We start from the raw sequence: 21,549 nt of genomic DNA, 5'->3' as shown, positions 1-21,549 counted from the left end.
TAGCATTTCTTCTGGAAGCCCTGCTTCCCCACTGAGAAACTCAGCACTTTGGGCCCTGGAAGCCCAGGTGAATAGTCCTTCCTCTCGGCTCCTAAGGATCGAAGGAGATACTGGGAGTAAGAGCCCTTGGCACAAGCCTGGTGCTCGGGAAATGCTCAACACGTGTGCTGCTGTGGAGGCTTCTGCTGCTTCTCAACCACTGTCTGCTGAGGGCCTGCCGTGTGCCGGGCGCTATACTGGGCATGGAGAGTCCGGCAGCAAAGGGGCAGATGTGGCCCAGTCCTGTAGAGCCTCTCTAGCCCTTTCTGATCTAAACCCCCATCCTTGAAACCCCCCACTTTAACATGGCTGTCCCCCCCTTGTGGCCTTGGCTTTCCCACATCCCACGTCTAGGGCAAGCCCAGCCCCCCAACATGGGTTGCCCACCACAGCTGGGTGGTGCTGGGCCGCACACTGCTTCAAAGCCTGCCAGCAAGCTTTGGGTGGCTGTCGCAGCTGGGCACACTCTCCACGGCTGGCCCCGCCTGGGCCCCAGTTGGGCCGGGCAAAGGACTCGCTGCTGATGCTGCCAACAGGCTGCTCCGGGTGCTGCCGAGGCCCACCCACCCCTTGCCTGCCTGCCCACTGGGGTCAGACCACAGAGCCATCTGATTTGAAAGAAACTTCAAACTTAATGACTTTCATGCTGGTTATTTAAAATGCAATGTAATTTTCTTAAACACCCTATTATTTCCTTTGATAGCTACAAAGCTTCCCCCAATCCCATAAGCATGTTTATTTTTAGGGAAAAGAGTGGTTTGCAGTTGGTCAGAGAGCCCATAGGAAAGGGAATTCAGAGAGCAGGGCAGAGAGTCAACCCCAGCCGCCCTGAGGCCCACAGTCGCCACACCTTATGGCTGGGGTGAGCTCTCTGCTGGACCTGCTGGGCAGGTCCCTGTGCTTCTCACTCCAGCACATGAGCCAGTGGCCCTGCTGCCCACCAAGGCCAAGTCCTCAATAGGCTGCATCCCAGTCCCCTTCCTCTGCTTCCCTTCTGCAGGGCTTCAGTGTCCTCAACTATAAGATGATGCGTCAGCTTCCCCATGGGCTTCTCATGAGCATTCCAGACATGGACAGAGCTGGGAAAGGGGTCCTAGGGCTGACCCCCACCCTCAGCTGCCGCCTCCTGGCTCCTCCAGACGTCCCACCCGGGTAAGACCTCGAGACCTGAGGCCCTGACCAGCTGGGTGAGATCAGGGCTCAAAGTGGCCCAAGGCTGTGGCTGTTCACACTGGGAGGGTGGGTGGGTGTGGCCCTCCCAGTCAGGGCTCCCTGGCAAGGAGGCGGCCTGGTGGTGGGCGTGTGTGCAGAGGTCAGCTGAGCCCTGCCAATGTGGGGCATCCCAGAGGCTATTTTTAGGCCCCAGGCTTTCATGTGGCTGAATGATGTGGAGTTTACAAAGCATCGGTAATGCGTTTCAGATGGCGGCCCAGCAGGCCAGGAGGCGGGCCCGCTGCCACTGGAGCCGGGTCAGAGTTAGTCAGAACCTCTCTAGCCTGGACACCCGTCACCTGTCCCTCCCTTGCCACCACCCCCTCCTGCCTGGTCGGGGAGGCAGACTCCAGAGCAGTCCTTGCAATGACCCACCCAGCAAACCCCACCTGAGGCCTTTACAGCCAACACTTAAATGAATATTAGAAAAGAAATCCCCCCTGGTCAGAGATCACCAGCCCCATTTTAGAGGAGGACTGAAACCTGGAGAGGTAGACAGATTTGCTGGAGGTCACACAGCCGAGGAAGGAGATGGCCCGTGGTCCCTGGGCTTCCTGCCCCACCACAGCCCCCTGCCGTCATTTCTGGGAGAGGGTGACTTGCCACCATTCGCAAGACACTGACCATGAGCCAGCCTAGTGGTGAGGGGTGGAGACTGCATTAGCCATTGAAACCCCCAAGGCCACACCCCCACTCTTCTCCAGGGCCCTGTCCTGCCCATCCATGCCTGGAGACTGCTGTACACATGCCACTTGGAAGCAGACAGTGTGGGGCCCAGGACTGTTCCTGCCCTTGGAGAGAGAGAGAGAGAGAGAGAAAGTTGATGGGGGAAGCTTATTTGGCAGAGCATCTGCTTCTTCTAATCTCTGGGGAGTTCTGTGGCGTCAGGGCCATGCACTGAAGGCTCCTGCTCCGGGCTCTAAAGCGGTGTCTGCTGGCACGGCCCAGGCAGGCAGTCTGCAGGGGAGGGACAGTTGCAAGGGCAGCCTCCCCACAGGAGGCTGCCCACCTCAGCCCCACCCAGGCCCAGGGCCCCTATCCAGCAAGGGGCACACACACTCCACTGAGGACCTGAGCCAAGAGGAGCCCATGTTCCAGCCGGACCAGAGGGAACCCCCGACCATCAATCTGGAGGGGACAAACGCTCTGACAAGGACAAAACCACCCAGATTGCAGCTGGGAGACTTAATGCAGAGACTGATGTGGGCCACAGCTTTTCAAGGGAGGGAGGCAATTTCTCAGGTCCAATCCCCAAGCACAATAGGTCTGCAGGGTGAGGCAGCCAAAAAAAAAAAAAAAAAAAAAAAAAAAAACTGTCTTAAGGAAGAGGGTGACAATGCCCAGGTTCTTGGAGACCCTCTCCAGACCCCTGGGCCTAGGGCCTCTGAGTGCTGGGAACCAGAGCTGTTGGGTGGTGCTGTTCACACTGGCTGAATCACCAGCAGGCTGTGGGACCCGAGTAAGCCACTGACCTATGGGGTAAACAGTAAACAGGACCAAGGCCTCGGATTCACAACCATGGAAAAAGAGTGAGAGTCAAATGAAATAACTGTGGAAAATGAAAGCTTCCCACCTTTGAGACACTTTTGTCTTGTATTTGCCAGCGTACTTGCCCCCTCCCCCCATCTAAAGCCCCTCCCCTGGCCCTGATCCCACTCCTCAATCACCCCTGCATCTCCCAGCATCCACCCTGCCCCAGGTGCCAGCTCTGCCTGCCTTGGCCCTCCTTATCCAACTCAAACCCAGGGGCCCCACCCTGCCCTTCCATAATGCCAACGCTGCATGAGCCACTCCCAGGCTCCGAAACCAACGCTGCCTGGGCATCACGGTCATGTGCTGGGCCCTGGTGCTCGCCCTTCCTCTCCAGCCTCAGCTCACACCCCCCAACCACAGGCCCTGGGCTTCGGTCTGCCCTGCCAATGGCCAGGAAGAAAACACTAATTTCAGCCTCTCCTCCTTTGCTCAAGCAACCCCCACCCCCACCCAAGAGTGTTCTCCCATGGCCTTCTGCCTGGACAAACCTTTGCATGCCTGAACCTCCTTTCTCAGGAAGCCTCCCCGGCTGCTTCCACCAGCCACTCCGTGCCCTTTCACTGACTCCGGCAAAACCTCAAAGCCAACCCTGAGACTCTGTTTTGCTAATACTCGTGAGAAAAAGTGTCTTAGGGTTTCTTCTTTCATGTTACTTTTTCATATTGCCTGATGCCCACAGCCTTTTACAATTGTACCTATAAGATATGATACCACATTCCAATAAGGTACCCTATAAACTATATCAATAAGATAAGTATTATAAGCTGACAAATATTCGAGGTTGAATTGTGACTGGCTATTTTCTTTATTTAAATGCCACCAGGAACTAACGGCATCATGATGTCTTTAGGCTATTACTAATGTAGGAACTTTGCTAGAATATACTTTTAAATTCCTAAAATTCTTACTTAATTGAATTTAATGTGATGATAAATAAAAATTTCAACTTCTAAAAAATAAAAAAAAGCTGACTCTGAGCAGGAGTCTCCCTCGCCAGGACCAAGGCGGCCTCCCCCTCTGGGCTGAACCAAGGCCAAGTAGACTGGAGCAGCTCAGTAAATGCTGGTAGAGTCTGGACCCAAGGTTCTAGCAGGCGCTCTATGGTTCACCAGCTGAGGGCCCAAGGGCGGAGGGTGGGCCAGGACAGCTGTCCCCTCACTTCCCCAGGGGAGGTGGCTGCTGAGCTATGGAAGGGAACAGGGTCAAAGCTCTAGTGTAGCCTCAGCTTCAGTAGTACTCCACCTTCTCAGCACAGCACTCTTTACCAAGGGCATTCATGCACAGTGTTAACTGTCCCTCCAACAATAGCCTCCACTCATAAAACACCCACTGTGTGCCAGATGCTGTTCCCAGGACCTCATATACACTATATCTCATTCATTCTGCAGTTACCCAAAGAGGTAGGCCCAGAGAAGTTAAGTAACTTACCCAGGGTCACAGAGCCAAGGAATGGTAGAAATAGTATTGGAGGGTAGATCTTCCAGACTCAGTGCTTTCTCCTTCCGCTCCTCTAAGGGGCCTTGGACAAGTCCCTTCCCTGATCTAGCCTCACAGTCCCCATCTGCAGAAGGAGGGTTGTGACTTCAAAGAACTTATGCACTGTACCGTTGGGGTGGGGGCATCCTTGTGACCTGATAAAACACCTGTTTCCTCCAACGGAGTCTTGTTTGTACACAGTGGCAGGAAGCGGCCAGTCACAAGGTATGAGGGAGTGTTACTGTATGGCTTCGGGACTGCGGCAACCCAAAGACGCTCTGGGCTCACTCCTGGCCCAGCCCAGCCTCAGCAGTCACAGAATTTCAAACCAGTATCCCTGGAGCCCTGCTGACAATTCAGCTAAACCTCCCTTCTTGCAGGGGTAGGGGGAGGGGTGTGGTCTCAGGAGGCCCAGGAGGGGAAGACTTGCTGGTGGCCTTGGCGGGGGAGGGAGCTGCCCTCATCCCAAGCCCTCCCTCCTTCAACCCCACTCACATCCAAGTCTCAGAGCAACTGAAGAGGTGGGCAGAGATGGCATGAATATCCTCATTGAGACCTAGCAGAGCCAGGGGAAGGAGAATACAAGGGTCCTAGCAGCCAATGAAGGGCTCTCTGTCAGCCCCAGGCCTTAGGATGCCCCTCTACCCCACTGAGCTAGCTCCCCTCCAGAGGAGAGGGCAGGCTGCCCTGAAAACAGGGGCAGGTGGAGTGGAAGCCCAGCTCTAACCAGGGGTCTGCAGGATGGGCCTCCTGGGTGCTTTCCTGGCCCTAAAAGGCATCAAGGGGATGGGAGCGGCCCTCAAAGCAGAGTCCCACCTTGGGAGCAGCAGAGGAGGGGCTGCAGACTTTCCAAACAGCACAGCTGATACTACACAGCCTCCCTAGTCTGGAAAGAAATGCAAACCATTACCCATCATGAACCTATTAAACGAACAACAACAACAAAGATGAAACTCCATGTTAGCTGTGCTTAGACAATGCAAGGACTGGAGTGCTGTCACAGGTTCAGAGTCTCTGCAGTGAGCTAGGACAACAGGGAGACAAAACACTGTGACTCTTCCTCCCTCTTGACCCCATTATGGGTCCGGGAAAATAAAAAGTAAACAAAAAAGTAAACTCTACAAAGCATCATTCTCACTGGAGGAGAACCTGAAGGCAACCTAGAAGTCACATGAGGGATGCTGCAAGTTATGAGGCTGCACGTGGGGATTATCTTGGGGCCTGCAAACATGCACCCCCACATAGCAGAAGCATTGAGGCAACACACAGGGGGTACATGCGGGGGGGCAGGGGCGACAGGATAAAAGGCCTGAGAACAGCTCAGAGGCTACTATCCATGAGGCCCTGACCCTTTTTGCCTTATAAAACAGTCTAAGTCCCTAAGATCTCATATAAAGGGCTTCTATACAGCTGGGAAAGGGGAGCCTCATTCAGATAAATCTTTGGGGAGGTGGGAGAGGATTCTCAGGATTGAGTGCGTGGCTATGGCTCCTACCCTAGCCCCAGGGATTGTGCTTCCCCTCCAGGAATCCCTGGGTGAGGGAAGGCAGCAAGGAAGGGGCCAGCACAACTGAGTCCCGTGCCCCAGGGTTCAGACCCCCAGACCCCTCTAGCCCCAACTGGAGACACAACCCCCGAGCTGTAGTGCACGTGGGGCCCGCCACTGAGCCACTGCTGGCCCCAGGACAGTGAGGGAGAGGGAATCAGTCACGGCCAAACCCTACTCATGTGCCCAGCCCCATCTCATGCACTGCTGCCTCCAGGCCTCACTGCTACTCTGGGAGGAGGGCTCATCACTCTGCCTTGCAGAGGAGGACACTGAGGCTCAGAACTGCTTTGGCAGACAGGCTGTCATCTGTCCGTGCAGGGCGAGTGCATCACAAAGCAGTGCCGCCCGCCTGAGACCGCAGAGCTGCCAGGGCAGGTGGAGGCAGCTGAGGCCCAGAGTGGGGTGAGGGGGGTCTCAGGTGGGGGGTCAGAGGAAGTCTCCTGGACATGAGTTTGAATTAAGCTCTGAAGGAGGAATGGCAGGGTGGCAGCTACATGCAGATCTGGGGGAGGGAATTCCAAGCTGAGGAACACATGCAAAGGTCCTGAGATGGGAAAGAACCTGATGGTTGTAAAAGCCATCAGGACACAGAGGTGGCTGCTGGCAAGGGAGCGAGGAAGAGGAGGGCACAAATGAGGAAGGGCACTTGGCAGGGCCAGGCCACCCAGGGACTCAGGCTGTGGGGAGCAGTTTGGACTTCATTCCAAGAGCAATGGGAAGCCACTGCAGGGTTTACCAGGCGGGGAATTTAAAAGATCCCTTTGGCTGCGGTGTGGGAACTAGATTGTGGGATAGGGTGGGGGCCGAGCAACCCTTGAGGAGGCTACTCCTGTCATCTGGCGGGGAGACGGCCTGGGGGATGGCAACTTCAGAGGTGAAGTGGGGAGATCTGGGATGTGTTTGGAGGGGAGCCCACGTGCCTGCCAGTTTCTTGTCCTCATCTGTCAGACATCTCTGCAGCCTGAGGATGCTGCTCAGCAGCCCCCTCCTCCACAGCCCAGGCTAGGAGCAGCAGTGCCTGGGTCTGCTCCAGCCTGGCCTTTTGCGACAGCAGTCCTCCAGCCAGGGCCTGCTTTCTGGTCTATTTGTCTGTCTCCTCCATTCAGCTGGGCATTGCAGAGACAGAGCCTTGTTCCAGTCCAGCATCCAGCCTGGTGCCAAGCTCCCTCCTAATAGGCTTTGTTCCAACCAGGGCTGGTGGTCTTCCATCACTAACCCTCCCCAGCATGGCCCTGCTGCCCTCTCTGAGGGTGTAGAGGGCCAGGCAGGTGCTCCTACATGTATGTTTCTCTGCAAAACTCCCCCGGACAGGCTGGCGGCGTGTCAGCAGCACTTCCTTCCTCTGCCCAAGCCTTGCTAATGCCCTCACCTCCTGTTCTCCCAGGGTTCATTCAGAAACCCTTACTTGGACCCCAAACCTCGGAGTCAGGAAATGTAAACTGATGGCCAGGAGCCCAAGTATGAGGCCACTTCCCAAGCACCAGGTTGGCTGTGGAGATCAGGGACAGCGAAAAACAGTCCCAAGTCCCCACAGTAGCCAAAGACTCAGCATTTAAAAAAATTGAGACATAATTAATTCACATACCATAAACTTCACCATTTCAAAGTATACAGTTTTAGTATATAGTCATGACGTTGTGCAACCACCACCACCACTGAATTCCAGAACATTTCCATCACCACAAAAAGAAACCCTGTACCCATTAGCAGTCACTCCCCATTCCCCCTCTCCCTCCAGCCTCTGGCAACCACTAATCTACTTTATGTCTGCATGGACATTTTAGACATCTCATATAAATGGCAAAAGGCTCCTCATCCTTCCAGGCCATGGATTCCAAGTGGAGTCCACGGAAGGTCCACACAAGCAACTGCCTCATATCCTTTCTGAGTGGAGGACTGATAGCTGGAGTCTCTCTAAGGAATGATATCTCATCCCAGAATCTCCCCCAAGTCCAGCTGAGGATCACTTCACTGCCCCCAGACCCCAACCCAGGTCTCACAGCAGAGCAGGGGAAACAAAACAACAAAAACAAGGAACGGCTACTAGCCTAGGCCAGTGACGGCCTGCAAGTCTACATTAGATGCATGACAAACATCACACATGAAATAAACTTTGACCTAATTTTCCCCTCCCAAAGCAGAGCCTAAAAGAAGCCAAGTAATGAAAACAAGCAACCTTTTTAGGAAAAAATCTCTCTCTGCCCAGTGGCAGTTAGCTGTGAAGTGGTCATTTAGTCCATTGAGCTACTGGCAGTTTGAGTCTAACTGTTTTGAGGTATCCAACATGGTGGCCGTGTGGGCATTCCTCCCACAGGTGGGCTGAGGGGTCCCTGGCACGGGCTTCCCCATTGCCGAGGTCAGGCGATCAACCTTGAGGTCCCCGGCAGAACTGTGAACCGCCTTCATTCCCTCAGAGAGGGCTGAGCCAAGGGCAAACAAAGGGCAAGGGGGACCTGTCCTAACACCCGAGGGCAGGCAGGGGGCTGGGAAGTGTTTTGGCTCCCTGAAGACAGGCTTAGGAAAACGCAGCTGAAAAAAACTACAAGGCAGTTTTTCCTTACGGACCCTGCGAGGGTCTCCTGACCCACCATAAGAGTATCTTTCCTAGTTCTAGACACATGACCCTGGAAGCAGATGATACGTGTTCTCCTGAAATATGGAGTCAATCAATTTTGTTTTCTAAAATGCAAGCATATTTTAAATGTCCACAGAACTCTTTGGATAATTTAAGCAACTTCCCTTACTTGCTATTCATTTGTAGCTATCAGATTTGCTTAAAGGAGGCTCCCCTGAACTCATGTACATCTTCCTCACCCACCTAGGCCCTTGCTCCCAGCCCCATGTGCAGCTGAGGCCAGGGGCAGAAAGCACAGAAGCCCATACTCCTCCTTCTTCAGTATTCCCAGAAGGCAGGCAGGGGGAATCTGCAGCGGGGTGGGAAGGAGGGCAACGAGATTTGCCCCTCTAAGAGAGGACGTGACACATAGAAATGTATCTGCTGTGGCTTGAGAAAGACCCCAAAGTTAAAAAAAAAAAAAAAAATCAGTGATCTCGGCCAAGGGGGTGGTGCTGCACCCCCTCCGCCTGCTCCGCTTGCTCCTGCCTGCCGCAGCCTGCAGCCAGCCCGCCTACTCTTTGACCAATGGACGCCAAAGGACACCAAATGGCCCCATCACCCACACCCTTACAGCAGAAAGAGGGCCTCCCCACCCTGGGCACTCTCCCACCTCTTGCTCATGCTGTTAAATGAACTCAGAAATGCTGCCTTCTCCCTGCACGACCAGAGGGAGCCTGCCGTGCTGGGAACGCCTGCCGTGCTGGGAACATCTAAACCTTTAGTCTAGTCGTGGTCACCACGGTGACCCCAGCCCCCATCAAAGCAACTAGCTTGCTGCTTGTTTGGTAGTGGTGGCTTATGTCAACCTGTCCCAAAATCTAAGGGTTTATACCTTGTAGGGGGGTCAAAATGCTCTTGCAGGGTGCAGGGTCTCTGGGGAGAGCCACTGCATCAAGTGGCAGAGATAGTGGGCAAGCCCCCTCCACTACACACTTGGAAGGAAGCAAACCATCTCATATACTGCACTACCCAGAGCAGAAAGTCAGACAGACCACTCAGACCAACATGCTCATTTTATAGACAAGGAAATGGGGGCCCAGAGGGCAAGGAGTCTACCAGGTTTTCCATTCTGGGCTTGCTTCTGTCTTCTTACCTCCTACCAGTTTGAGCATGAAACAGTTCTCAGAACAAACCTTCCTCACTCCTGAGCTGAAGCATCCTGGCACAGTCATCCTCACCTCCCTGTGAGTGAGCCCTACACTTGCCGGCCTGAAGGCTCGCCTGCGCTGGGCTCACATCTGCACCCAATACCGGCCCATCCAAGCCCCTCACTCCCACCCCCAAGATCTCTCATGTACTCTACCTAGCTCTATTCTCACACACAATTTGGGCCAACTGAGGACAGTCTGAAATACTAAGCTAATTTTTTCTTTTTTAATATAACATTACTGCTCCCAAGTATTTACAAGAGTCTCTTCACACTTCAGGCCCTCTGCACCAATGGCAGAAGAGCATGGCTTGTAATGATCATCAATTCTTTTCGAAGCACTGGGAACTTAAAAATATTTAATCCACAAATTCATTAAACAGTCCCCTTACTGACACCACTGATTTTAAGCACCTCTGCAACCTTCCAGCTAAGTTCAAGATGTTCTGTGAAACCAGCTTCACAGACACCTACTTGCCACACAAATGTTCAGGGTCAAACAGGAGTGGAGCATTTTTCTCCTGCACAAACAGATCTGGACCAGATCAGCTTTTCTGCCCATTCCTTGCCAGCACCAAGGCCTGGGGCTTGGTGGAACAAGGCTCACTGCAAAGCCCTGAGCTCAGACCACACCAAGCACACAACCCTCAGGGGAGGGGGTGGTCTCGGCTCAAAGTCTCCACCTGTGGTCCCAGAAGACCCTGTGCCAGCATCACCCAGGACCTGATGGGTCCTGCACCTGCCTTTGAACAAGCTGGGAAGACAAAATCAAAGAGCTATAGGGCAGGGGGCTGTCCCAGTGTGTGCCTCCTTTCAACAATGTTCTCCTTTTGGTTCAGATTCCCCTGGGTGTGTATGGGGGGGAAGGACCAGCACAGAATTCTCACAGATCTATTTTTTTCTAGGCAACCCTCATTTCTTGCTCAAGCCTCTCATACCTGGTCAAGGAGGTAGAAGGAACTGGCTGCTGGCGCCACTTACCAGTGGGGGCTGCGGCTGGGGGTGCTGCCCTGCTCCGGAGGGGGGTGGGTAGTGCATGAGCAGATTGAAGGCGGAGTAGACCGTCTCTTTGTACATGCCGCTGGCACACTCCGGGGCCTTCAGGCCTGGAAAAATCACAGCTGGGTCAGACACACCAACCCAGGGCAGCTCGGGCTGAAGGCTGCCTGCTCTTGAGAGAAAAATTAATTGCCAAGGAGTCCCTTTCAAGTCTGTGACTTGAGAAGGAACGGACTGAGGGTAACCGCAATGCCAAGATGTGGGGGAAGGACCCCTAATCTAGGCCTCCTCTGGCGGCCCCTACTTGTGCCCCCCTCCCGCCTCACTTGCCCTGGCCCTCGGGCCAAGGAACATTGGCCAAGGCTCTCTCCTCCACAGGGGATTAGTCAGTCACCTGGGCAAGAGCGGAGGCGGAGATGCCGGGGGTCTGTTTATGCCTATAAAGGTCAGGGCACCGGAAGTGACTCGAGCCTGAAACCCGCCCCCCACTCCCCAACCCCCTTCGGCTTTACCGCCTCCTTGAGCTGCAGTAGGGGGTGCGGCGAGCACCCCCTCGGCTCCATTTCGTCAACCGCGTCCAGTCTCCCACGGAGGAGGCCGGCGCTTGGCGGGAGGAAGGAGAGTTGGCTCCTGCACAAACTCACCGTCCTCCAGAGACTCTGGAAGTTTGTCCGAGAAAAGTCTCTGCGAAGTGTGCTCCCGTCCGAGCGCCTGGAGGGAGAGCCAGAGGGACCGTGAGGGCCAGGGAGAAGGATGGGGACGCAGAGGGATGGGGCCCGGGGACAGGAGGGGCTCTGAGAGACGGGGGACCCCGAGGGCCGCGGGAGAGAGGGGGCGGGTCCGCGCCAGCCGAGCGCCGGGGGCGGTGGAGCGCGGCGGCCGCGGCTGGGAGCTGGGCGCGGGCCGACGCTCACCTCGGCCCGGACCTCGATCTCCGGGCGGGCCTCGGCGCCGACCCCCGGGACCCCCGCGCCGCCGGCCGGGCCCTCGGACTCGTTGACGAGAGAAGACTTGAGCTCTGCTAGGTCGCGCTCGGGGCCCGCGGTGCTGTCGCGGCTCTTGTCGTCTTGCTCCTCGCCCTCATCCTGGAAGGCCAGCAGCTCATCGGGCGCGCCGAGGTCGTCGCCGCCGCCCGCGCCGCCCCCGCCGGAGTCCAGCTGCGGCATGGTGCGCTCCGCTCGTCCGGGCGCAGGGCGCGAGGCGCGGGGAGTGCGGGGCGCGGAGCCGGCCCGGGAGGCGGCGAGCCCGGAGTCCTGACCCCCGAGCCCGGATCGCGGCGAGCGGACCGCGGGCAGACTCGCTTGGGCGGGCTGAGGGCGCGGGGCGCCGGCGCCGGGCTGAGCAGCTCCGGGAGCTGGCGGTCGCAACATCAAAGGCGCCGCCGGCGGAGTGCCGGGGGCGGGCCCAGAGCGGTGGGCGGGGCCAAGACGGACCCGCCCCGCCCCTCGGCTCCCGAGAGACGCCTGGACGCGCCCAATGGGCATAGTCTTAAAGGGCTCGCTCTCCCGGGGCCCAACTCGAGTGAGGCGTCGAACAGCACAGCATTGCCTTTCTCCTGAAATACGGGAACTCTAAAGGAGAATCCTGACCCCATCTCCTCAGCTACATTTCCGCCCCGCGTCTAGGTTTCTACCCCAGCTGCTGAGGGCGCCCGTTCCATAGGCCCTTGGGACTTGGCGGTGGCTTGGAACAGGAACCGAGATGTGAGCGGCGTCTGTTCACTGGACCCATTGTTTCCCGTGCGTGGAACTGAGAGCTTACTAGGGCTGGAGACGGCTCGGGCGACTCGAGGGCCGGCCAGCAGGGTTAGGACTCCTTAGAAGCCCCATCATCTATCCCAGCCTTGCGCCCTTTGCCCACCTGGGACCTCCTTCCAGGCCGTCCGCACACAGCGCAATCACAAGCACATCTCCCTCACATATTTATTGAGCGCCTGTTGTATGCGGGGCGCATCATCACACATCTGTAACGGGCTCGTCAGCCATGTGGCGGCTCTGAGGCGCGAACCTACCGAGAGATAAAGAGGCAGGACCCCGCCCCTTCCCCCATGCCATCCTCCAGCCGCACCCCCTTCGACTCTCCCGACTCGTTTCCACGCCGTAGAATCTGCGGCCCGGGGCCTGTAGGCTTGGGGCAGCCACGTGGGCCGCGGGATTCGGACGGGGGGTCAGCCTCCCGCAGCAATTCAAACCGAGAAGCTGCATTTCGTAGCCCATCGACGCGGACCCGAGTCCCCCCGCGGAATCCAGACGCAAAGGTCTCCATCCCGCCGAGCGCGGGAAAGTGGTCGGGAATGCGTCTCATCTACACTGCACCAGGGGCCGCGTTCAGGCTGGCCTCGCAGCACACTTGGCCTCGGGTCGGCCACTGCGTCTACGAAAGACACCAGTCCTTTTAGAAAGTGATGTCTGTAAACCGCAGGTTTAGGCGCTGCATTCGGTGTGGACGTTCCCGCCTCTCCCGGGAGCAACTGGGGCGGAGAGTATGGGGGGATGGTGGTATTGGACGCCTCTCCCCGAGCGGGCCCCACAGGACCCCTGGCAGCCGTGCAAAGCCAGGCCGGAAGAGGGCCGCGCCACCCCTCTGGGTCCAGGCCCAGCCCCGCTGGCCACGGATCAAAGAGCCAGGGCCGTGCTTCTCTCTGCTCAGATTCTATCTGCGCCTGCCCAGCGGGGCGCCTCTCAAAGACACACCCTCCCCTCCGATCTGGGGTGCCCACTTTTCCTCCCTTCCCGGGACTGGGGGAGGCTTGGCAATGGAGATCCGGGAAGACCCTGCCCATTGGGTATCTATCTCCAGCCTCCGTCCCCCAGGTGTGATCTTGAGTGTCTCAGTCTCACCACATCCTCTACAGATTGGCAAAGGGGAGGAGCGGTTGAGCTTCAGGCAGAGCCAGGCTGGGGTCAGGAGCAAAGAGGGAGGCCCTTCAGCTAGGGAGCAGCCTCCCCACCATGCAGTGGGGTTTCTAGTCCAGCTGTGGGTCCCCACAGGGCAGGGAGGGGCCCACAGTTCTCCTTACTCTGCAGCTTCCTCATCCCTCAGCCCGAGGTCCTGCTTTGGGATTAGCCTCCTTTGGGAAAGCTTAACTGTAATAAGGATCTGACTAACTCAAACACTTTGGGGTTCTCCTGTGTTTGTGGATGATCCTGGCTCAGTAGGAGCTTCCTTTAGGGCAGAGATCCCAGACCCACGAGGTCCCAGCAGACACAAGGCAGTGTGAATTGAAGTTTCGTCCAGTCCAGGGAGAAAGAAGAGAAGTCAGGGCAACAGTGAGGGTTTTGTTTGTTTGTTTTGTTTTGTTTAGAATGAGGCTAAATTTATTCAATTTAAATTATTAGCCTTTAATCAGAGATCATGGCCTTCCTGCTTTATCAGTGTGAAAACAGACTTTCTTTACTGGAATGATGGTGAGAATAGATTTTTTTTTTTTTTTTTTTTTTTTAATGTCCTTATTTGGAAAGAAAAAGAAAACTTGGTCGCTCCCTGTTCATCCCCCACCCCCAAGTTTGTTTGGACATTTTATAGAGCTGTGAAATCCTAAAGTCTGGGAATCGCTGCCCTATGGGGTCACAGCTCCAACCCCTGGCCCTGCTGGGTGGAACCAGAAGTGGGGGCAGTGAGTAGGGAGAATAGGGGTTTCAGGAGAGGGGAAGGAGGGAGTCACAGGCACCCACAGCCATGTTGATATCAGTCTGCAGGCTTGCTGAGAGAGCACCTACTCTGTGCCTAGCTCTGGACTTAGGCTGTAGGGGGAGAAGTAGAGGAGGCTCTCCTGCTCTCCAGGAGACCTGGGCTGCTTGAGAAGCTGAGAAATTATTAGAGTCGAGTTTGGAGCTGGATCAGTCTTAACGGACTGTGGGCAGAAGAATCTCAGATATGGGAAGGTTAATATGGGTTGGAATGGTCAGGGTGGCTTCCTGGAGGACTTAGAGAGAAAAGAATAGGAGCTTGAGATTGTCCCCAAAAGACCTGTGCAGCCCTGCAGGAGGCCCTTGCCAGATTAGCACTGGTTTCATCATCATCATCATCATCATCTGCACAATGACTTCATTTTACTGAGTGACTACTATGTGCTAAGGATTATATCAAGAGTTTCATACACATTATCTTAATTTATCATCACACCAACCCTATACCATAGGGACTATTATTATCCCCATTTTACAAATGAGGAATTGAAGTCAAAGAGGTCACGGAAGTCACCCAAGGTTGCATAGCTTGGAAGTGACAGTGACAGAATTCCAAACCCAGTCACTCTGACTCGAGCTCACATGCTCTAGTGTTCCATTATGACCCTTAAAATTCAAGAGAGAGTCCTTAAGTTGTTTGTGGTCTTGGCAGGCAAATGCTGATGAATGAACTGTCATAATAGAGCCCCAACTTTCTGAGTGGCTTGTTACATGGAGAAGCCAGCAGGAGAGTTGGGGAATCACCCTGGATAGACTCTTTGGAGTGGCCCAAGCACTTTGCTGGGTAAGAGGGCCCAGAGCCTCTCCCTTGAGCCAGCAGACTTTGGCCTGTACCATCTCTCCCCCCTGGTACTGCCTGCTGTGGGCCCTGACTCAGATCAGATACAGAGTAAAGAAGCCTTGAGGTTTCCTGGGGTTCTTCCACAGAGTGATGAGCTGCCCTCCTGGAGCTACCCAGGGAGACCTGGGACCAGGGCCAGTAGTAGGGAGGCCCCACTGTCTTCTGGACTCATCCAGCCCAGGTCAGAGCTGGTGATTTAACTGAGGCTTCATCTTCATGCAAATGAACCAGAAGAACATGGGCTGTCCTCAGATGCTGGGTGCAGGACAAAATCAGGGCTTTCAAGGGTCAGAGAGAAGAGAACTCAGATTTTGGATTTAAGCAGACCCGAGTTCTCATCCCTACCCTGCCTTTGACAAGCTGTGTGACTTGAGGTTGAGATGAGTCATGTATCCTAATAAAGAGCTTAGCACAATGCCTGGCACATTCCAAGTGCTCTAATAAATGGGTACACTTGTGCTAGATATTTTTTCGGAAGTTGTTAGGCTAATTGGCTCTTCATGTAATGTCATGCAAGTCATCTGAATGTTCTCATAGCCTAAGCCCACTTAATCACAGCTAAGGTTGAAAATATACATTTCCTTTTCTTTTAAGTTCCTTTAACATGAAAGGCCTGCACGAACTCTCTGACCTTTTTGAAAAGGGGACCCTTGAAATGTGGCGTTTCCAGAAAATGGCTCAAAGGAGCCCCAGATGGATTTAGTAAATTAAAGCAGGGAGAGGCTCCTAGCCGGGTCTTCCTGCCCGCCCACCCGGCTTCCTGTTGGGGCTTGCTGAGAGCCGCCTGCAGGCTGGGCTGCCAGCTCTGGGCAGGAGCACTTCCCATGGAGCATTCTCTCTCAGGGCAAGGCCCGGTCACAAGTCCTAGAGGCAGACTGTGGTTTGTTACTAGAAACAGTTTGTGCTCTGGAAACTGTGTGTGTGTGTGTGTGTGTGTGCACATGTGTGCATGTGGGTGGTTGTGACCAGCATAATGAAGACACACAATTGCTGTGATGCAACTGCTCTGGGCCAGCTACCAGGCAGCTGCCTTTAAACTGAAGCAAGAAAGGTTTGGGGTCATTTTTAAGTTTATAATCTTCTGTGGGTTTTTCTCCCCAGATTTTATGCAATAACCAGAATTACTGTTAACACAAAAACTTAATAATGAAGCAAGAAGTTAGTTATTTCTCACGAAACCCCAAGGAAGTTTGGCCAAATTGGCTTGAGGGGTGGAGTTGGGGAAATTACAAAGAGAGCTGCCCCACAGGTTCAGAAGGCTTGTTATTACAATTTCCCACAGGCTAATTTCCCATGTCTTGCCAGCCATTGTTCCCAATGAATGGACCTGGGGTTCGCTCACCAGGAGGAAAAAATAACCCTAGGTTTCGCCGGGAAGGGGTCTAGAGTCAGAGACACCAAGGCGTCAGCAGCAAAGGCAAGCCTGGGGTGGCTGCAGCGGGTCAAGCCCTGTGCCACCGGGGCATGCTGTCTCCCAAGATCTTGGGTAGTGGGAGGCCTGTGTCCTGGTTCCATCTCCACCACTTACTGGTTGGGTGAACTCAAGTACATCCTTGCCTTCTCTGGGCCCCACATTCATCATCTGAAAACTGCAGGTGCTCTCTACCTAGATCCAGGGATGCAATGAGGAGAGCAGAGGTGAGGGACAAGAGGTACCACCAATGCAATAGGAAGTGGGAGTCTCCTGTAGCTTCACAGAGGAATGTGCCCACATTAACCCCTGTTTGGGCTGTGAGGAGAGCCCCAGACACACTGAGATAGGAACATCTTCCTGGGAAAATACCAGCAGACATCTCTTTTTGAGATGGGACTGTAAGGCCCTTGGTAGGCCCTGGCACAGAGCTAGCGAACTGCAGTGCTCAGAAATTTTTTGATTGATGACTGAATAGATGGATGGATAGATGGATGAATCATTCACAGCAGTGAGCACCCACAATCTAGGAAGGAGGTAGAAGGCCCAGAACTTGCTGTCGAGGAGCTTGTCAACTTGTGGGGACATCAGGCCAAGCGGAGATTCTGGGAGTCAGTGGTTCAGAAACATGACTGCTGTGTGCAGGGCAGTTAGGGAGGGCTTCTTGGAGAAAGGAAGTCAGCCTAGGAAGCAGGTGGGATTTAGAGAGAACTGAGCTTTCTTCAGGAGGTACAGTAGCCCATACTTTGGGTTATGGTGGCCTTTCACCCATGGGGTCTTATGGGCCGAGGTGAGCCAGGTTCTTAGGAGGGTTTGGCTACCCACTGAGCCTTGCCCAGAATCGCATGTTTTCATGCCCCAAATCCTGCAGTCCTCCCTACTGCCCTGCAACTGGGAAAATCTCCCCTAAGTATATCCTCCCCAGGACATGGGCTGTCCCTGCTTGACCTCACTCCAAGAACAGACTCCCTCCCCAGTGCATAACCCACTATCTTGCACTGGGCTTCAAGGCTTTCCTGGCTCAGTGCTCCATGGAGAGAGCTCCCTCTTCTCATTTCTAACTCACTCCTCTCCCAGCCCAGGGCAGCTGGGGTGATGGGAGAAGGAGCGTCAGGACATGATGGGCAAGGAGGACCTGAAGGGCACCTGTGCTATATCCTTCAGCCACTGCCAGTCCAGTGCATACAGCCAGTAAAGGCTCTGAGAGATCCTGCACCAGAGAAATCCTGTCCTAGCCTGCTTCAGCCAAGCACCCCCAAACTTATTTGACCACAGAACTCTTTTTCCATGTATGGTTTTCCAAAAACCATGTACGGTTCCTTTGAAAGCCTTTTGGGGAATGCTGGTGCCCCTGTTTTCAGGGAGAATTCCTTATCCAAAACCTGCTGGGATGCTGTGGGTGGTATTTCCAACGTGGGTCTACGATATGGGGGAAATTAGCAATAGGTCAGCAGACTTAAATCTCTAATTGCTCATCACAGTTCTAACTGGGCCTCACTCCTCCCCTCCTGGATTCTCAGTTTCTTGGGATCATGGAACCCTCATCTCTGTCCCTGTTGAGAGCTTATATAGGCCAAGCATACTGTGGGTACTCAATAAACGCCTGCTGCCCACGGGGCGAAGGTGTGTAAAGGTCCAACCCAGTTCTTCAGGCTCCCAGGGGCTATACCAATTTATTTGTTAGTTGGCTAACTAACACATTCTGTGGTTTCTGAGATGCCTGCCTTTCTTCAGGACTCATTTCTGTCTCCACTCATCCAGAGAGCCTTCCCACCTACCCCCATCCGTAGGGATCATTCTGCTTTCCGGACTTCCATTGCCCTTACAATTGGAGCCACTCAACTTATCCTGTGCTGTTGAGCGTGGGTGAGTTTCTAGTTTTTGGTAAGTGAGTCTCCTGCCCCTGACTGCTGTGTCTTTATCTCTTGGTGGTCAAGAAGCAGGCTTGAAACTCACACAGCCTGTGTGTGAATCCAGGCTTCTCTACTTACTCATGGTGGGTGGGGCCGTGGGCAGCCACCTCCCTCTTGGAATCTTCATTTCCTCATCTAAGAGGTAATAATAATAATGCTTATCTCAAAGAGCTGGGAAGAAGGAATGAGTTCATGCTTGTGAAGTACTTAGCAGTGTCTAGTGCAGGAAGGTACTGCTAAGGGGTGGCCATTGTTAACTTATTATTTTCATTCCCAGCCAGGTGGGCTGAGCTCCCGGACCAGGCCCCAAGAGACGCTTTGCAGAGGCTGCCTGAGCCAGCAGCTGTCCCTGCAATCCTGCTGGTCGCAGGTGGAGAGCGGGGCCAGGTGGGGAAGGCACCAGGATCCTGTCTTCTGAGGTCAGGCTGAGGCATCCTGAGCGTTCAGCCTGAGCGGAGACTCCTCCTGCCAAGAGATGGCCATCTCCAGATGTCTGCAGGCCGGAGGGAGCCAGCTAGCCTGTGGTGCCTGAGGGCAAAGACAGGACTAATGGAAGGAAATTACATGGAGAGATTTCATCTGAGCTTGAGGAAGCACTGTCTACCAGTCAGAGCAGGCCAACCATGGCCCATTGCCGACAGAGGCGGTGAGCTCCCTGTCCCCAGAGGTGTGCGAGCAGAGGCTGAGGGGATTTTTACCCTCGTGACTCCTCTCAGGCTTTGGGCAGTCCCTTGTACTTCCTGTCTGCTCTGCCCCTCACTCGGCCCAGTTGATCCTACTACAAGCATCTGACCGATTGATTGCAGGCTCAGAGGTGAGTGTGAGGGCAATGGCTCGGACTGGGGCTCTGATGAGGTCTGGGGAGAGTTAGGAGTTAGGAGGAGGCCAATCTCAAGGGGGTCTAATGACAGCAATGCCCCCCTTTGTCAGAGAGGCTACTTAGTGAAGTGGCTTAGTGAAGTGCTGGTAACACGGAGCCTGGAGCACTTTCTAGGCCTGCTGGGGTCGGGGAGGGCAGAAATGGGGGCTTCAACTTCTTCTAAAACTGGGGGCTGGGAGGAGAAAGATGGGAAGCAGGAGAAGAGAGGGTTTCAATTTTGACTCTGCACTTGGTAACTGTGTGACTTTGGGTTAAGTCATTTAACCTTTCTGTGCTTTGGTTTTCTCATCTGTAAATTGGAATGACTTATGTCATTGGGTTCTTGTGAGAATTAGTTGAGTTATTGTTCATAAAGGACTTGGAGCAGCCTGTTGTAAATAGTGCTATACAAGTGTTTGTTAAGTAGATGAAAATCAATTGAGCAACTCATCTCTGTCTAGTACTGTGCAAGGGGCTTTACATCCATCACCTCATTTAGTCTTCACAACAGCCTTAGGAGGTAGGGATTATTATTACTAGGGAAACTGAATCCCAGAAGGTCAAGTTCCTTGTCTAAGATCACACACAGCTGGTGACATGCAGAGCTAAGGTTTAAACTCAGGATGGTCTGTCTCCAGGGCCCGGGCTGTCAACCACTCGTCTCTGCTGCTCCAAGGGTTTGCGGTCTCTCTAGGACATTGAGGTGCCCCCTGGAGCAGCGCGACAACAGATTAACTGGGGGGTTGGGGAGAGGGTGTTCAGAGAAGGGGGACCCACTCGGCCTGAAAGCCCCCTTTTGTGGCGGTTGCCCATCGGGAGAGAGCCCTCTGACTAATTTGTGAAGACACAATGTTAGGGGACTTCGATTACAAATTGCAGCCTTGCTTCCTCCAGCTGAGTATCGTGATCACGAGATCCTGAAAGGAGTGGGGGTTCAGGGCTGGGCAGCCTCAAGGCCAGGTGGGGGGCTGATGTTTACTTTGGCAATGACACTGCTAGGGGAACTGAACCACTCCAGCTGGCCTCCAGGGGCAAGGGACAGGGGCTGAGAGGCCTGTGTTCCCTACGAAGTCTCTCTAGGTGTGGGTGGGAGCTGTGGGTCTAGCTTCTATGTTCTTTTCTGTCCCAGCAGGCTCTCTTTGTCTTGTTTACCTAGAGAGTGTGGATGTCTAATAAATATATGTTGTGCCCAAGAATGACTCCAGACACTTGCACAGCACTTTGCTGTTTGCAAAACACCTTCCCATCTGTTATCTCATCTAATCCTTACAACAACTCTGAGAGGTAAGCCTTTTAACCCTATTTTACAGAGGAAGAAACTGTGCCTCAGAGAGCAGAAGTGACTCACCCAAGGTCACACAACTCAAACCGTGGTCTTTGGGCTCCAAATTGACCGTAGTTCTGCAGCCCACAGGAATGTCTCTCCCTTCCTTGTGTGAGGGTGATGGGGGACAGCAGGAATTCCCAATTGGTGGATACCTTCTGTTGCTTTCTTCAGCACAGAAGTGCTCCTCAGAGATGGTCTTCCTCTAACAAGGCCTGCAGGGTCCTCTGGTGTTGTTGGCTGCCAGGGGGACAGAGTCACAACTGCCAGGGCCTCTGATAGGGGTTCTGGGGGATCCTGACAGTCATATATTCATGCAGCAAGTTCTTCCCTAGCCCCTCCTGGATGCCAGGACTAGACAGAGAGGTGGGTCAGATGGGTCCAAATCTCTGTCACAACAGTGGGGACATCAGAGCTTTCCTCACTTGGGGAGGAACAGCATGCTGTATCCTGGAGTCAGGGCACCAAATTTCAGTTTGGGATGGGGCTTCACTCCCTTCTCATGCTCTGCCTCCAGTCTCCAGCTCCCTCCTGGGGTCTGGGGGTGGCAGGGCCAGGTCTGCAGAGCTGGTATCTGTACTGCAGTGGTGAAAGTGTGTCTTCACCAATGGGTCACTGATGGGCCTCCGCTGCTGACTGTGGTTTTCCTTGTTAGCTTTGTCGTTTTTACTTTTTTTTCACAGCTCTCTGAGTACTGACATTTTAAAGGGTCTCCCCCTCCTGATCAAGCTTTGTCTTTTGTTTTTATAATTTCAGAACTTCTCTACTCTCCTTCTTTCCCCCTCTTTCTCCTCCCAGTCTGTGGTTTTGGAAGAAGCTGAAATGGAGATAGGTGGGAGCAGGCCTGAGGGGGTCCCAGGGTGAACCCAGCTCTGAGGACAACATCTGGGGAGGATGGGGAGGAGGGTGCTCCTTTAAACTGGGGGTTCTTTTCACATTT

General features: G+C 54.2%; 1 protein-coding gene and 1 long non-coding RNA gene across 5 annotated transcripts in view; one reads left to right on the top strand and one right to left on the bottom strand.

Moving 5' to 3' along the window:
• The window catches only part of TCF7 (transcription factor 7), a 33,055-nt gene extending 21,110 nt beyond the window's left edge, over positions 1-11,945 (bottom strand). For all 4 annotated transcript variants that reach the window (XM_037801215.1, XM_037801214.1, XM_037801217.1 and 1 more), the window contains exons 1-3: positions 11,487-11,945; positions 11,217-11,283; positions 10,555-10,679 (exon numbers count right to left, since the gene is read on the bottom strand). In XM_037801215.1, coding sequence (XP_037657143.1) covers positions 10,555-10,679; positions 11,217-11,283; positions 11,487-11,942 — 648 coding nt within the window. In that variant the 5' untranslated portion in view covers positions 11,943-11,945. The remainder of the gene's footprint in view (positions 1-10,554; positions 10,680-11,216; positions 11,284-11,486) is intronic.
• A 6,737-nt stretch (positions 11,946-18,682) lies between these two features.
• LOC119508292 overlaps positions 18,683-21,549 on the top strand; it is a 35,547-nt gene continuing 32,680 nt past the window's right edge. The window contains exon 1 of the long non-coding RNA XR_005211446.1: positions 18,683-19,240. This is a non-coding gene — a long non-coding RNA (uncharacterized LOC119508292). The remainder of the gene's footprint in view (positions 19,241-21,549) is intronic.

The sequence above is a fragment of the Choloepus didactylus genome, chromosome 13 (genome assembly GCF_015220235.1).
Source record: "Choloepus didactylus isolate mChoDid1 chromosome 13, mChoDid1.pri, whole genome shotgun sequence".
Taxonomy (NCBI): Eukaryota; Metazoa; Chordata; class Mammalia; order Pilosa; family Megalonychidae; genus Choloepus; species Choloepus didactylus.
This window is presented reverse-complemented; position numbering and strand designations above follow the sequence as displayed.